The 16,988-nt window shown below is 41.8% G+C and overlaps 1 protein-coding gene across 3 annotated transcripts in view; it reads left to right on the top strand.

Annotated features, from left to right (window-relative positions):
* FSTL4 (follistatin like 4) overlaps positions 1–16,988 on the top strand; it is a 432,774-nt gene that overhangs the window by 20,445 nt on the left and 395,341 nt on the right. For all 3 annotated transcript variants that reach the window (XM_053567330.1, XM_053567331.1, XM_053567329.1), the window contains exon 3: positions 15,792–15,825. In XM_053567330.1, the coding sequence (XP_053423305.1) occupies positions 15,792–15,825 (34 nt within the window). The remainder of the gene's footprint in view (positions 1–15,791; positions 15,826–16,988) is intronic.

The raw sequence follows: 16,988 nt of genomic DNA, 5'->3' as shown, positions 1-16,988 counted from the left end.
TGTCCATGCACTACCCACCAAATTTACTCAAGAGAGATGTGGCCATGTGACTCTGGAGTCACTTATCCCATGGCTGCAGGGAGCTCCTTGATGCATCTGCTTTGAAGTTTAGCTGGAATTGTTCTTGGGAAGAAAGAGGGGTTATGTCATAGGGGAGTCATGGCTTGACCAGATGTTCCTCTTAGAGGGCCCACCACTCTGTAGAACCTGCCAGGCATCACCAGGGAAGACAGGAGTGATGTGTGCACCACCAGTTCTGATGCTTACTGTAAAAGTCTCACTGCATTAGGAGCGTGGTTTGGGTTATTATTTCTATTTCTGTATAGCTGAGAGAGACATGGGAACCAAGGACATCTCCAGGTGAGGGTGATGAGGGAGTGGCCTCTGAAGCTCAGGAGTCTAGATGGCTCCTCTCTCTTCGGGAATAAAGAGGAGATTCCTGATAAGAATTCTGCTTCTTAACATGGAGTTGATTCTTTGAATTCTGTGGCTATTGATGATGATAACATTATTAGATAACAAATAGCTACCGTTTTGTCAAAGTGTTCAGTGAATCACTCCATTGACTTCTCAAAAGATTCTGGGAGGTACGATTACCTTGCTTCGTTTATACCTGTGGAAATCAAGGCTTCAAGATGATCCGCGAGCTATTTTAACTCTCCCATGCTTTCAGTGGTGGAGCTGAGGTCTGCACCTGGCTTTCTGGCTGTCCACAAGGGTGCTCCTGACCGTAATACTATACTTTTATTCCCAGTGCAGATTGTTAAGGCTAGGAAAGGGACATTTGATAATACTGAGCTTTGGAAGGACACAGCAGGAACTATCACATCAGAGAGAGGGTGCCCTTTTTCTTCTGAGGGCAGCAGAGCTTGAGGTGGCCTCCCTGGGCTGGGCCATGGGCACCTCTTGACCTTCCCCCAGGAAGAGAATCTCTGTGCCCAACACATACATACACACCTCTTTCTATCTTCTCCTGCCATGGAAGGTGCTACAGGGCAGCCACTGAATCCCAAGGGGACTGGTTATTTCCTTGTACTTAAAGGGTTCCAGGAGGGACAAGGGTTCCAGCTAGTGCCCTCATGTAGGCCTATTGCTGTGTCTGTGCACATGCCATTGGTCCCAGATGGAGAACTGAGTGTGATGATGTGTGGTGGCCTCTGTTTCTGATTTTAAGAACTGGACCTGAGAAGTTCCTACGGGTTCACAAGAGCAGTCTCCCTTTCAGAAGCAAGGCTTTGGGGCCTTGACCTTAAGGGCAAGTATGATGCCCAGCATCCACAACCAAGCTGGCTACTGCCAAATAAGCCTTCTGGCAGGTCAGGACACCCAGTGGTGTCCAGTGGACACTGCGTGTTGGTGATTCCTGACTCTTCCATTGGCTGCTACAGAGAGCATAGGGGTGAGTGCTGAGATAGGCCAGAGGCAAGCTGGGCATGCTCTTGCCATGTCCATGCTGCCCTGGAGGGTTTGCCCCTCCCCAGATAGGCATGGCAGGACACCCCCAGGCATACTGGGCGCTAAGCGTAGCCACGTATGGTAGTGGGATGGTGGCTCCTTCAGAGCATGGTGATCCCATTCAGGTGGGCGAACATGCCTGCAATCCTGGGAAGTCAGAGCCTGTGGGATGGCAGTGGCTAGTGAGTGGACAGAGCTGCCCATAAGCAAGTAGGGAGGGAAGCTCTGTGGGCAGGACAGGAATGCCCCAGCCACACAGGGCATGAGAGATAGTAAGTGGCCACACCCACGGAAAACCAAATGGGAGGAATCATGGCAGTTAAGTGGGTTATAGAAATGATCCAGTGGGCAGCCCTGAATGGTGCGAGAAAGTCATAGATAGCACCTGGGGTGGGTGAAGGATCGGGGTGAGGGAACAGCTTCAACTGGTGTTGACAGTGGTTCACAGCTGACATGGGACTGACCAGTGGAGCTTCCCTCAGCCTGTCTCTCAGTTATAGCCCACTGACCTCAGCAGAACTAGCTGGCCATACCCCCCTCCAGAGGCCTGGAAACAGCAGTGGACGCCTCATTCGGGCTGGGCGCTGTGCTGGGCTTGGGGCACAGTGACGCTCTCTGTGGTGGGAAGTGGCGAGCTCAGGGCAGCCGCTACCTGCCGAGTGCTCTTTGCCCTCCTCTCTCAGCTCTCAGGACACTACCCTGAAGCACATTTTGCAGATGAGGAAACAGAAGCTCCTAGTGTGCTGAGAGCTTGGGTGCAGGTGAGCCCCTTTTGTGTCATGTGACAGTGTTCCCCATTGCCCAGGAGGCTTCTCAGTTCTGGCTGCTCGAGCCTGCCCTTCCCTTCCACACCCAGTGAGTCCTGAACGCTGAGATGGCATCTCCCTGTGCAGAGAGTACCAGCCTGCCCAGCTATCTCTTTCTGGAAAGAGAAATTGGCACCACTATTTACAGTTTCTGTGTGAGTAGCACACAGGGACACCTCCCTGTTAAAGAGGGAGGTGGGAGTGGCAGGGCACCCAGAGTAGGTGCCCTGTGGTGTCCATCTGAGGCTGTGTGGCACCAGGTAGACACCACTGGCAAGTGGCGGGTCAGCCTCGCTCTGAGAGCATTTGTAAGATAGTTGGTTAACCAAGCGGTCCCCCAGCTTGTCCACGTGTTGGAATAACCTGGGTAGCTTGGAAAAATACTGATACCTGCATCCCACCTCCAAGACTGTGATTTCATTAGCCTACAGTGAGGCCTGGGCTCCAGGCTATTTAAAAGACCCCACTTACCCTATGGAAGAAGCACAGACAAAATCCCCACTTCTCTCTTCGTTCTTCAGGGGGGGAGTTGATTCAGGCTGTTGGAGACAAAGCTTGCATGCCCCTTTGCCCCAGGAGCAAGGCCCCTCCTGTGAGGTGTGGGTGGCCAAGTCTGGCCTGTCTCCTGACCTGGCTCGTGCAGGGCAGGTGTTTCTCCAGCTGAGGAGTGACATTTTTGTACACACCCCCCTCATTCTGTCCTCACAGCAATCTCATGGGCACTACCTTTTGTCTCATCTTTAGATGAAGATGCCGAGGTTCATGGAGCTTCCCCTGCAAGGAGCAGGGAGAGGACAGAGAAGTCACTGTCTGCTCTCCCTGTGATGCCCAGATGAGCCACGTACTGTGCAGACAGCAGTCCAGCTGGTCACCACTGGGTGCCTTTCCTTCCTTTCCACTCTGTTGTAAAAGAAAATTGAAAAAGAGCCTGATTGTGCCTTAAAGGCTTTTTAATTAAATATAACTCATTTAATTTAAACTACTTTAAGTCCCATTTTTAATATAAGTGTTATAGTGGTACAATGAGGTGCCTCCTAATCAAAGTGTGTGGGGATTTATCTCCCTCTGCACAAAGCCCATGGGAGCCCCAACCAATTCTTTATTTAGACAGCAATCAAGGATCGCCAAATCCTGAGTGGGAGGCATGCACAGGGCAGGGGTGTGGGGGTGGGTAGGAGCCAGAGCTTCCTCTGGGGGCTGTGAAGACTGAAGGAGGTGGGTGTGGGGAGGGCCCAGCACTGACTGGGTAACTGCTCAGCGGACTGAGCCGCCACTGCGAGGCTGCCGCCCTGCTGCTTCCACTGCTGGTTCGTACTGCTGGTGCCACAGCTACAGAGGAGGAGGTGACAGTGGAGAGGGAAGCTTGCATGGTGGGCAGAAGAAGGGACTGAACAGTCATGAGCAGACATGTAGACAAACATCCCTCTCAGATGGGCAAATCTCTACTCAAATTGCCGCACGTGAGTGGGGCCCTCTCTGTCTACCTTATCTACAGCACAAAGCCTTCCCACTCCGGCAGTCTAGCCCCTTCCTTGTTTTATTTTGCACTGTGACACTTCTTCCCATGGGATATTCTATATACAGTAGGCCCTCCAGAGCTGACCACCACCCTACACATCCTTAAATTGACCTCATTTTCATAAACCGGACATGCACCACATGTACATACCAGTATAGCAGGCCTAGTTCCTCACATCGACCACCTCTGTATGTTGATAAGTTTGTTACAGTCCCTTGAGTGGTCAACTTAAAGAGGTTCTACTTATCTCTTTGCATTGGAGTATAAGGCACTGTTCTATTGCCAACGTAGTAAATGTCTATTGGGTGAATGAATACATGGGCAATGGACAGATGGTTAAGTGAGTTGCTCAGGAAGCCAACAGGGAGCTCTGCTGAGAGCCCTGGGCAAGGTGCACAGTGTGCCAGGGAGAGTCCTGAGGTGGGAACAGCAGGAAGGCCTGAAGGGAAGGCATCCACCAAGCAGGGCCCTGAGGCTATGAGTGATTCAAAGAGAACATGAAGGAGAGGCAGAGGAGGTGCCAGAGGACAGAGGCAATGCTGGCCAAGTGGGTGGATCACAGGGGAGGGGACCTGTCTGGGGGCTGGATGAGTTTCTGGTTTGAAGGCTTAAATTAAAGGGTCTCATATGTCCCTTTGGGGAAGAGGGTATGCCTGTCCTTAGTTATCAGCCAGTTCGGTATTGTCAGCTCATCTCCATCAGACACCACCCTTGCCCGGCCTGGCTGGCCCTCCGCAGCTTGTCCACCTTCTCATTGGCTTCTCTTGGACCCACTCACCCCTGGCCCCCCGACTCTGGAACATTTTACATCTTCATGTCAGATCATCTATATCTGTGACCCCTCTCTCTATGCCCAAAACAAGAATGAAAAATAGACTCAGACACGAGGACTATGCTGGAGGGCAGCCTATTCCCTTTTTAAAAATCTTTTAGTTTTCTAGGCACAAGTTATTCTGAACCTCACCTTGGGCCTGCAAGCTGGTAGGAAGAAAAAGTGGCAGATTGGAGGATGGTGTTAAGTAGGTTTATGTTAAGTTATATCACTTTCCGGCTGGTACCTGGAGTAGATGATGAATAATTAAAGGGTGAACTCCTACCCCCTTTCCTCCCGGGGCCGTCTGCCCTCACCGTCCTTGCCTGTCCCCACAGACACCCACAAGACGGTCTTGATTTTCTTATGGAACGGCGACGTCTGGAACAAAGCCAGCACAGGGAAGATGTTTGCTTGACAGGACAACAGGTGGATGTGAAGCTTCTCTGAATGAGGAGCATGTCACAGGGTGTCCCTGTGTTTCTGTAGAAACTTACAAAAGGAAAAACGTAGAAAGTCAGGCTTCAGTGACAGTGAGTATGTCTGCAAGCCCTGCGGGGAAACCTCGCTCACCCCTGTGTTCTCAGCAGGCAATCATGGAATCCTGGGATTTCACTCGAGCAGGGTGTATTTGGGCCTCTGCCGTGCTGGGCCCTGTACTTGGGGTAAGGAATTGAGATAATCTGGCCCAGAGGGAGACAGGCACTGCTCTCACAGTTACAGCCCAACATGCCCACTGCCTCTGTGGCTAAGTTGCTCTGCACACAATGGCCCACGTTTTGCGGCATCATTGGAAACAACATGTGAATGAAGTGGCCCCTCAGGGTGCCAAATTATGAGAGTACTGAGTATGGCGCATGCTTGTCCTGAGGGAAACGTGTGGATTACTTTCCAAATCAGAAGTTAATTAGTTTTTAATTTGTTGGATTGGCAGCGAGAGACAACTGGAAAATGCCACTCTTTCCTTCGTGGTCTCTGGATCTGGCTGTGTGCAGGTGACTATGTTTAACAAGGTAGCGTGATCAATTATTGACTTTTAACCCAGCACACGTGACAGTGCTTACTCAGCTTCACTACAGAAAACTGCTTTGGATTCAGGGCTAACTTCTTAAAATTGGAAATAAATGACTTTAAGCATAAAGCTTTAAATGATACGTAGAATGCAAAATCACTAAATCTCCGTACAGTATTTTATTTATTGTATACTTTTAAAGATGACAGAATTAGCATCCAAATCATCTTGATTTCTGAAGATGGGCGAATAATCCCATCCTCCTTTTCTGTCTAGGTCTGATAACTACCACCATTGATACTGTCTCTCTTTACAGCACCCTTCACTGATGCTCCTTCCCTGATCGCCTTCACCGATTGCTCCCTACTGCTCATCAGAAATCCCGTACAGAATTGTCTGTGTGACTTTGCCCACATTTCTGAGACACCTCCTGATTCATCCTGGCTGGGCTGTGGACTGCCCATTTTACAGATGGGCAAACTGAGGCAGGAGGTGTCTGGGCAGCTCCTGCAGGGCTGCAGCTGGTGGAGCAGTTGCTACTGAAGTCAGGTTATTCAGACAGCGGGCTCTGAGGGTCTTGTTTCCTGGTCTCCCTCATGGACATAGCAAGATTGACATTTCCACATGTGCCCACAGGGACGCTATTATGACTTCATCATGGCATTTTTGTTTGTTTTACTAGTGAAGTAAAATGGTACCTTAATAGTAAAGATATGTCCTTGATATTTTTTATAAAAAGTCATCTAGCACAGTCTCTTCCTTTTATCTGGATAAACCTCTCTTTAAACCTCCGGCTTAGTTATCCTAGGCTTCCCAATCCTGTGTAAATACTGCTCTCCTTACACTGATGCGTTTATTGTTTGTTAGGCAGGAAATAGGAAGGGGCTAGCACTGTCTGTGCCTTGGCCATAGCAGTGGAGAAGCACACTCGCTTTGCCTGTGTGGTCATTCCCTTTTATTCTCACCTTGAAGGTTTAGTGCTGTCAGCAGCCCCCACACCCCTTCCCCAGCCTTTGACTCATTTTTAAGGCAGTAAGCCAGTCCCCCAGGGGTATACACACTTCTCCCTAATGCCAGAGGGGGCATTAACTCCGACCCCTCTTTTAGGTGGAACCTCTCAGGAGCCAGCACTCTTTGGAATTTTGTGGTGCTGCAGGGTCTGTGCGACGGGAGGCGGCAGGGGATGTTTGGACTCTCCCCAAGAAAATCCTGTTCTTTGCTCACTTACTCGGCCTAACTCCGAAATTAGCCCCAAGTTCAGGGTTAATTCCCTAACCCTCTCCATCATCTGGCTTTGACGACCCAGACGTGATATGCTGGGAAATCTAACAACTTGATGGTTTTCCCTCTGCCTTTAAGTCAACCACATAAATAAGATAAAGTGTAAAAAATGCTTGGTGTGTGCTCAGTAAGTGGGAGCAGTAATGAAACACACGCTACATAAGGCTCCGCTTTATTTAGCTGGATCCTGTCAAAGTGCAGATTTTAATCGCAGAATGGTGTCTTGCTAGCTAAAGTGAAAGTGGTTTAGAGTCAAATTTTTAAGATGCCAATGAATAAATGAAAATTTGTTAGAAAGGCTGTTAAAGAAGCATTCGTTTTAAGAGCATCACAGTATGAAAATCTTGGAATTTAGATGTCAGAATTTCTGTCGCAGTGAGTCCTATTAGCAAAGCTGTGTCTCAACTGTATGAATTGGTTCATTCATGGAACACAAGGCTTCCTTTTGTAGCATCTTCAGGAAGCTGAGGCCTGAGAAACTCCAAAGCAAGGAGCTTCCTCAGCCTCCTCTGCTGCTGGACGGAGGTGCTGTCAGTAGGGGAATCTTCATCAGGACCCTGGGATGGGGACTTCCACAGGCCAGGGCCATCTGTAGCAGACTCAGATCTGCTTTGTCTGCAGAGACCCTCTAAGCAAGAGCGGCTGGGAACCTGGATGAGGAGGCATGGCTACCGTCTGGGCTGTGGCCTCACCTCCCTGCTCCCGGGCCTCACCCCTGTCCACCCATGGGACATGGGAAGGATCCAGGGGAGTAGAATTTGAGGCTCCTCCTTCATGTTCTCTCAGCAGCCCTCACACTGTGTTTTGGTAGCTGAGAATCTGTAATAAGCTTTTGGATTATAAAAAATATTACTCAGCACTCATATTATATTGATTCAAAAATAAAGATCATATAGCTCAACTGCATAGTAAAGTACAGCTTTATGGGATGGTAATTTTTTACTTAAGTTCTTCTACATTATAGTGGGAGATAATGGATTCAGGAAGGGTAGAGTGAGGAATAAAGCTGTTGTATTGTATTGGTTAAATGACATTTTAAATGATTTGGCTGTCAAATTCATAGAAAGGTTATGAACAGTGAATGAAAAATCTGAAATTAATTCTCTACTTCAAGAAAGTGAGATTTATACCATAATAAAATTAGATTTTTAGTTAAAGGAATTTAGTCGTTAAGTAATGCCCATGTGCTAACTCTCATTTATAACCATCTAGTTGGAAGCTTCTGTAGAAAATAATTCCTTCCTCAGGCAGTGCATCCAGGGTGTCATTTATGTCAATGAATTTTGCTCTGTACATTTCTGCTGCAGCTTCTAGGAGGTTGCTTTTTCCAGTATTGGCAAGATACATTTGTTATTTTTTTAGACTCAGTAATTGAGGAAGTCATTGAACTCATTTGCCTCCCCAAATGATCTTATCATCTTGCTCCCTTGGTTATTTTCATTAATGATAACAAGGATGATGATGGCAAACGTTTGACAACTGTGTGCCAGATACCACGCTAAGCATGGTGCAGACTTATCATTTCTTTTAATCATCACAGCTACTCTACCAGGAACATACTATTCCTGCCTTTATTTTACAGGTGAACAAATCAAGGCTCAGGAAATGTTAAATAGTTTAACAAAGTTGACAGAAGCCCAGCGAGCAGGGACAAGCCAGGATCTAGCCCGAATCCATCTGACTTCGGAGCCCCAACTCTTAATCCCTGTCATCTTTTTCATGAATATGTGCCGATTTACCTTGAGGCAGTAGAGGGAGGACTTCAGAGGTTTGAGTCTAGTCCTGTTTGGGCCATTTCTTGTGTGATATTCAGCAAGCCACAGCTTTTCCCTCATAGAACTTTCCCCATTTGCAAATGAGGGTTTGTTTCTTTTATTTATTCAGCGAACTTCTGATGTGCACTATTGGGTGATTTGTCTTATTTTTAAATTTTTTAATTGGAGCATATCAAATATATAGTAGAGTGCACATCTCTGACCTAAAAGAGCTTGATTAATGAACACACGTGACCACTGCTAAGACTATTTCCAGCACTCCAGAAACCACCTTTGTATCTCCTCAGTGATTATCCTCCCAAAGGTTACCACTAGTCCATTACCAGAGACTGGTTTTGCTTTTTTTCTGAAATATAAAAAACAAAATTCTGTAATTGCACTCATTAGTTGCTGCCTTCCCTTCCTCCATATCACATCTGATGAGACCCACTCACGTTATTGCGTATTCCAGTTTACTCTTTTGCATTGCTGTGAAGTTTTCCATTGTACAGATGTGCACAATTTTTGTACCCATTCTACTGTTCGGTGGACATTTGGCTTATTCCCTGCTCTTGGCTTATTACCCGTGATGCTGTGATCAGCATTTTTACACAAGCGATTTATGTTCACATTAATGCGCTTTAGTTGACATTTACCTGGTGGTAGAAGCGTTGGGTCAGGAAAGCAGAAGTGATTTTAACAGAATTCAATGTAGGAAATTGGTTGGACAGATATGAAGGCTTAAAAAGAGAACAAGGACTGTGCTAACTAAGGACAATACCTGCAGGCAGCACCCTTATCTGAAAGGGAGGATCCTCATGGAAGTGGCGCTGAAACCAGTGAGGAGAGCTGGGCTGGTGCTGGTTCCTCTGAGAGTAGGAACTATAGAGGTCCCTCATATCCTGATAAACATTTGGTGTTATTAGTTTTCGTAAATGTTGTCTATTCTGTTATATATAGTAGTATTCCACTGTGCCTTTAACTTGCAAATTGCCTGTACAAATCTTTTACTTATTTTTCAGTTAGCTTATTTGCGTGTTTCTTATTGAAATGCAGACGTATTTTACAAATCATTTGTCAGGTCTATGGATTCCCTTAATGGTTCACTTTCTCATTGTCTTGATCATATCTTTTCATACACAGAAATCTTGATTTTAGTCAAGTCTGAGATATCATTCTTTTCCTTTATGATACTGTTTTTCACATCTACTTTAAGAAAATTTACACTTACTTAAAAGTCATGAAGGTACACTCAGCATTTTAGGGAGATTTGCTTTGCCTTTTACATGTAAATCTACAATCCTTCTGGTTTTATGTGTGTTGTAACATAAGAGATTGAGGTTGATTTTTTTTTTCACATGGATGTTCAATTGATCCAACACCAAATGTTGAAAAGTCCATTTCCCTCCATTATATGACAGTGGCACCTTTGTCATAAATCCAGAAACCTAATAGTGTGGTTTGTTGCTTAGATACCTTTTTTTTTCCTTGATCCACCTTCTTAGCAATTTATCAAGGTATTACTCTTTTCAAAGAACCAACTTTTTGCTTTAAATTTTTATGGTACAATCTTCCTTCCTGTTTCATTGACTTCAGCTTCTATCATATTTCTTCCTTTCTACTTTTTGTGAGTTTACATTGTTACTGTTCTAGCTTTTAGAGACGAATGCTTAGGTCATCAAATTTTAGCCTTTTTTTCTAATAGGCACTTAAGGCTGTAATTTTCCTCTATGCACTGCTTTAGCTGCATCCTGCAATGATTTAAATGTTTTTACCCAGTTGCCATTCTGTTCAAAATATCTTACTTCCTTTGATTTTCCCTGTGGAAATTTTACAATATGCTTCTGAATCCATGGGTCAAATATTTGAAGATTTTTCTCAGTATCTTTTTGCTATTGATTTCTGATTTACTTTCACTGTAGTTAGAACACTCTATATGTTCTGTATATGATTTTAATAAATTGCAACTTGTTGAAATTTGCTTATGGCTCAGAATATGGTCAGTTTTGAGCAGACAGTTGAAATAAATGTATAGTGCAGCTGTGGGGTCCAGCACTCTGTGAGTTAGTGACAGAGATTTCTTAAATTCTTAAACTATTATCATGGGTTTTTAAAAATTTCTCCTCTTAGTTCTTCTGGTTTTGACTTTACATATGTTTAGGCTATGCTATTAGGTGTGCACAAGTTTAAAATTACTAAATAACCCTTTTAAATCATCCCTTTTATCATTGTAAATCATCCCTCCTCATCACTAGCTAATAATGATTCTTGCTTTAGAGCCTATTTTATCCATACCAAATTTTTTCTTGGAATTAATTTTTTTTATCTTGTTACATTCAGCCTTTTTGTATGCTTGTATTTATGGCATATCTCTTATAAGAAGCATTACATTTTTTCAGTTGTGCCAGTCTTTATGTTTTAATTGGATTATTTCGACCATTTATATTTAAATGGGTTCAAATTTCATGCTGTATTTTCCTCTGTTTCTTATTTCTGTTGTCTCCTACCCTTCCTTGTCTTCTTTGGGATTAGTTGTTTTCTTATTATTCCATTCCTTTGGTCTCAGAGTGCTATACTGCCATTTTTTTTTTACAGAGTCCTAGGACATTAACATACATCAATTTCATTTGACCTCCTGACCCTTTGTGATCTTATTTGTCATGTATTTTAGTTATGTAAGTATTTTTACCTTAATAGGATGTTAGGATTGTTGTGTTAAGCAGCCAAAATGTTTTCACATTTATCCATGATTTTTATCCTTTCTTGTGCTCTTTATTTGTCCTTGTGTAACAATGCAGTCATCTGAAGAATTTATTTTCCATCTTATTCCTTTCTCAAGTTGTGTTTAATCTGTTCTTCAATCTATATGTTGATTTTTTTTCAGTTATTTAAAGTTCTAGAATTTCCATTTGGTTATTTTTTAATATATTCCAATTTCACAGTGAAATTCAACATCTTTTATTTTCCAAAACATATTAATCATAGTTATTCTAAAGCTTATGTCTAAGAATTCTATGATCTGGATCACCTGTAGGTGTATTTCTGTTGCCTACATCCTTGGATTTTAGCCATTTGATCCTGTTTCCTGCCATGCCTGGTAATTTTGGATTGTATACTAGAGATTATATGTGAAAAATTATAAAGCCTATGGGTAACTTGATCATCTTTCACAGACGGCTTACTTTTCTATGTTAGGCATTTAAAGCACTGGCAAATCATCTTGATCTACTCAGGAATCAAAATTATTTGAGAACATATGGTCTTAAGGGAAAATCTGCTGTATTTATCAGGGCCATTCTTTCTTAGAAAGACTGATTTTTGTCTCATCAACATCGTGTACTAACAAAATTTAGCCTTCTGTTTTGTTATTGGAGGCTTATTTGAGGTTATTGTTTTGCTTATTTTACACTACTTTAAAGATACTTTCTAACTAGTTCCTCAGCCTCTTTCCCTTTTATGTATAGCTCAGGTATAATCATATAACTCAAATGCAGAATATTGAGTGGTTCCCTTTTCTAGGGATTTTTACCCTCAATTTCTGGATGCTTTGATAGCCCTGAACTCTAATTTTTATCTCCCAGATCAGTGACTGCTCTAAAACATCACATGCAGTTTGGCTCCTACACAAAACTGCAATGCTGGGAGGGGAGAATGTGGCAGTGTATACGAGGCTCATTTCAGGGCACTTTTCTACTCTTCAAATATTGGCTTTTTAAGTGCCGGCTGCTCTTGTTGCTATTGGATGTCTTCAAAAACTTATCATTTGAATCAAACTTTTATAGTTATTGATAGCAGAAGATTAATCTAATGCAAGCTACTTCTTTATCATCTCATTTTCACCATATCCCTAGGAATGAACTATTATTAATCTTTAAAGATAGACTGTTACATAGACTTTGGACAAGTTTAACCTCCCCTTCCCTCTTAATATTTGGAAGATGAAATGGAAGAAATCTTAAAAGATGAAGTAGTCCCACATTTATTTAAACCATTTCAGGGCATAGGGAAAGAAAAATCTCTAAATTCATTGTACAAATTTGGTTTCATTTTAATTCCTAAATCTAAGGAAAATCGTAGACCAATCTCATTTACGAATACCAATACAAAGAATTGTAGACCAATAAATGTAAAAAGTAAATTTTAATCACAGCAAATAGAATCAGCGGCATATTTTAAAAAGTATGTAATAACTAAGAAAGGCATATTCCAGACATACAGGGATAGTAGAAAATTATGGAAATTTACTATATAAGTGAACCTATTAATAGTCCTAAAGAAAAAAAAACACATGATCATCTTCATAAATACAGAAAAAGTAGTTGATGAAATTTAGCACATATTTATTTTATTTTAGTTTTTATTCAACAAATATGTATTGAGCATCTGCTCCATTATAGCGCTGAGGACATAAGAGTGGAAAAGATTCTGGCACCATCCCAACTCATATTCCAGTGGAAAGAAACAATCAATAAATAAATGAGTAAGGGAACAAGCTATTTTTAGCTAGAACATACATTTATTTTCAAAAACTCAGTAAAGTATGTATTAACTCCATTTATATAATAAACATACCTCAGGCCAAAAGCCAGCATCTCACTTAATGGGAACATGCTAAAAGTTTGCTTCTTAAAGTCGAAAACAAGACAAGGATGCCAGGCTGCCCACAACATTTGACATTTGGTTGGAGAGTTAGTTAAGGCAGTAAGACAAGAGAAAACAATTAGAGGTCTAGGAATTGTCAAGAAGAGATAAAATCATCACTATTTGAAAATGATATAAATATTCAAATAGAAATTCCAAAAGAATCAATGGAAAAATGTTTACAAACAATAAGAAATTTAGTCAAAGGCTGGTTATGAGATGAATGTAAAATCAACTGCCACTATATATACACACAAATGCCATTTAGAAGAAATAGAGAGAATATTCCATTTATGATAATAAAATATATATAAGAATTATTCAAAATATGTACAAGGAAAACTAGAAAATGATCTTGAAAGAAGCAAAGTTAGACTTGAACAAATTTTTAGAAATGTATCATGTTATGAGAAGAGAAACCTTGTCAACATTATAATAGAGATGTCAGCTTTCCCTAAATTTATACATTTTATGCAATTACAATAAAACTTCATAGAGTTTTGTCTGGAGCTGTAAAAGTTGAGTATGAGTCCTTCCTTCCTTGTCCATAAATGCTAGTTGTTTCCAGGGATGGAGGTGCCAGGGTTTAGCATAGGGAGCTGGGGAACAGGTTAGGAGGGACTGGATTTGCTTAGTACATACGTTGATGGTTTATGTTTCTCCAATTACACTTAATATCTCCGTGCCACCCTGACCTGGTGAGTAGTCCCCCAGGAACTTGCATTTGGTTTGTTGTGCTTGTTCTGGGCTGTTGGTTGGTAACAGAGATCTAGAATGCAACCTGGATAGGACAAATTTTCCAGGGCCTCCTGTTTCATCTGTAATACTGCCTGTCCCTCCTGACCACAGAGGAAACTGGGAAAGAATGCTAAGATGTGAAAGATAATGCTATTTGCTTAAAAGTGCTGGTGTTGAAGAGGTAGTCCACGTTCAGTGTTTTCTCTTCTTTAGTTGCTAGCATGGATTTTCAGCTTCTTTTCAACGTCAGCCTTTTTATCACAAATGGGTCATTTGTGATGACTTGTAGATTTATTTTATGAGTCATGAAACCACAATATACATTTTCACCTTTCTCCCCCACCCATTACTTCTCTCGGGGACTCTTCCATCTTTTAGAGCTATCCTATACTCTCTCCCACCATCTGGCCTTTTCTTATGCCCATCTCTCTTCTTGGGGCAACCTTTCTTCCCTGTTTCCATCTGATAATCTGCTCACTGTTCAGTCCTATTTTCAAAGGTTCTCTGAAAAACACTTTCCCTAAGCCAGGCATGATAGTTTATGCCTATAATCTCAGAACTTTAGGAATCTAAGAGGGAAAGATCACTTGAGACCAGGAGTTAGAGACCAGCTTGGACAATATAGTGAGATCCCATGTCTATAAAAAAATTAAAAAATTTAGCTGGGCATGGTGACATGTGCCTGTAATCTTAGCTACTTGGAAGGGGAGGCTAGAGGGTCATTTTACCCCAGGGTTTGAAGGTTATTACAGTGAGCTATGATTGTGCCACTGAATTTCAGCCTAGACAACAGGACGTCTCTGTAAATATAAAAAAAATACCCTTTGATTTCTCAGTAATTTGTGTTTGTTCTGTAGGCCCCTGTTCAACTGTGAATATCATACAGGAACTCTCTTTTACCTGGGTAACTTCTGAAACATTTTGCTTGTTGCCTTGAACATATCCAGCATCAGTAAAAATGGGATTGAATTAAGAATTGGGAAAATCCAAGGGATTCATTTAGTCCAGTGGCATTAAATGGCTATCCAAATTATCCATAGGATCTCACCCTTTGGAAACTATGAGTTGGGTTCATATAATCAATCAACAGATGATACCAGTGACCTGCACAAGAGCAATGGAGATCTTCACCATAGCATCACAAAGCAGAACATACTTCTGGTTAGATGATTTTAGTTTTTGTCCCCTCATGTTGTCTCCAGTTCTATAAGCATCTATAGTCCAGGCAGGGGGTAGGGCATCAACCTGGAACAGGGTCTTCATTAATATTTGGTACCAGCCCAGATTCCACATAAGGAAGGCACTAAAAGTTAGATGTGCTCATTAAAAACTGCATGATTAACAACCTATTTTTTTTTGCCTGAGCCCCTAAAGCAACAAGTTGTTCACATTTATAGGTGTGTACAAGTTGTTCACATTTATAGGTGTGTACATGTGTGTGTGTGTTTTTAGAAGACCCAACATTTCTGAATGTCATGTTCTTACTAGTTTGTTCAGCTTATTGTGAGTATGTGACTAAGAGGATATTTATAAGTCTCTATACATATGAATTATTCTTCAAAAACACAAAGTCTATAAATGTAGAATATATATGTCTTAACATAATAACTAAGAAAATTCCATGAAAGCTATGTTAACCAGTTTGATGAAAATATTTCAAATTGTATATAAAACCAGCACATTGTACCCCACGATTGCATTAATGTACACAGCTATGATTTAATAATTAAAAAAAAAACAAAAACAAAGTCTTTCTCACTTTTTTTTCTTGTAGGAATCCAGAAGCTTTGAAGTCACAAGAAGAGAAGGTAGGAAAAATGCACTCATAGCCATTTTATTCTTACTGTTGACATTTTGGAAGTAGTTTGTGAAACTAAGATGAACTTCAGACTGTGGACAGTTCATTCTTTGAAATTTTATGTGGCCTTTTCTGGGTGTTGACTGCTTGACACTTGGTTCTAGGTACTCCAAGAACGGAAGGCCAGGTTTGCTTATTAAAACTATACCTTCTACCTTCAAGTACCAGAGATGAGATCTGGGGAACTGGTTCAGTCACATCACGGGTACGGTCTCTTAAGAGAAACCTCAGTTTTGAGTGAAGTTTGAAGTAATCATTTTTATCCACCAAAAAGTAGCATCATCAACAAAATCAATGGTTTTCAGTTTGTGATATTTTGAAATCTGGGAATAGATACCACTGTGAAAAAATGTTTTTGATTAGATTTTTTACAGCCTCAGCTTAGCCAAAATAGAAATAACCAATTAATTTTCCTTTTGAAATCAATTCCACAATGTTCTATTTTCCCTGCCAGTATTTCTCTTGGCACATTTGTTTTCTGGTCTCTGGGGTAAGCATATAAGGGTGGTAATTTCAGAAATCTTTTAGTGGAAATTGAAGTTTCCTTATTCATTTGCAATAATGCTTGGTCTATAAGAGGAGCTCTTTTGTATGATTTTTTTTTATTGTTTGGGATTCATTGAGGGCACAAAGAATGAGGTTACACTACATTTCTATGATTCGTAGAATCATTGCTTATCATCTCTTTATTGTAGGGATAGGACAGTGAGGTCAGAAACCAACATGAGTATTTGGTCTTGGGTGTTGCCTTTGGTTTTAACCTTAACCACATCCTTCTCTGTGGTACTGCCTCCAAAAAGAGTGACAATCTAAACAGTTTGCATGTTCTTCCTGACTTTTATATCTAACATTTCTTGGCTTCTTGGATAGTTCTTGTGTTATGCAAGCCAATGAAAGACACAGGATGATCATGTTATCATGTGTGTTTCTAGAGCTTGGGACCCTAAACTTTTCATGCTCTCTCTATCTAGGTCAATGTGCTGTTTGCTGCTGTCCATGTTACTGGAACCCTGAGGTTAGCGGATCTGCTAATCTGACTCCATTTGCCATTATCTTTTGTTTTGGACTTTATGTCCTCTGAACTGTATCTGTAGGGAAAACTGCATTGTTTGG

Source organism: Nycticebus coucang, chromosome 17 (genome assembly GCF_027406575.1).
Source record: "Nycticebus coucang isolate mNycCou1 chromosome 17, mNycCou1.pri, whole genome shotgun sequence".
Taxonomy (NCBI): domain Eukaryota; kingdom Metazoa; phylum Chordata; class Mammalia; order Primates; family Lorisidae; genus Nycticebus; species Nycticebus coucang.
Note: the sequence above shows the minus strand (reverse complement) of the source record. Positions and strands in the feature narration are given on the sequence as shown.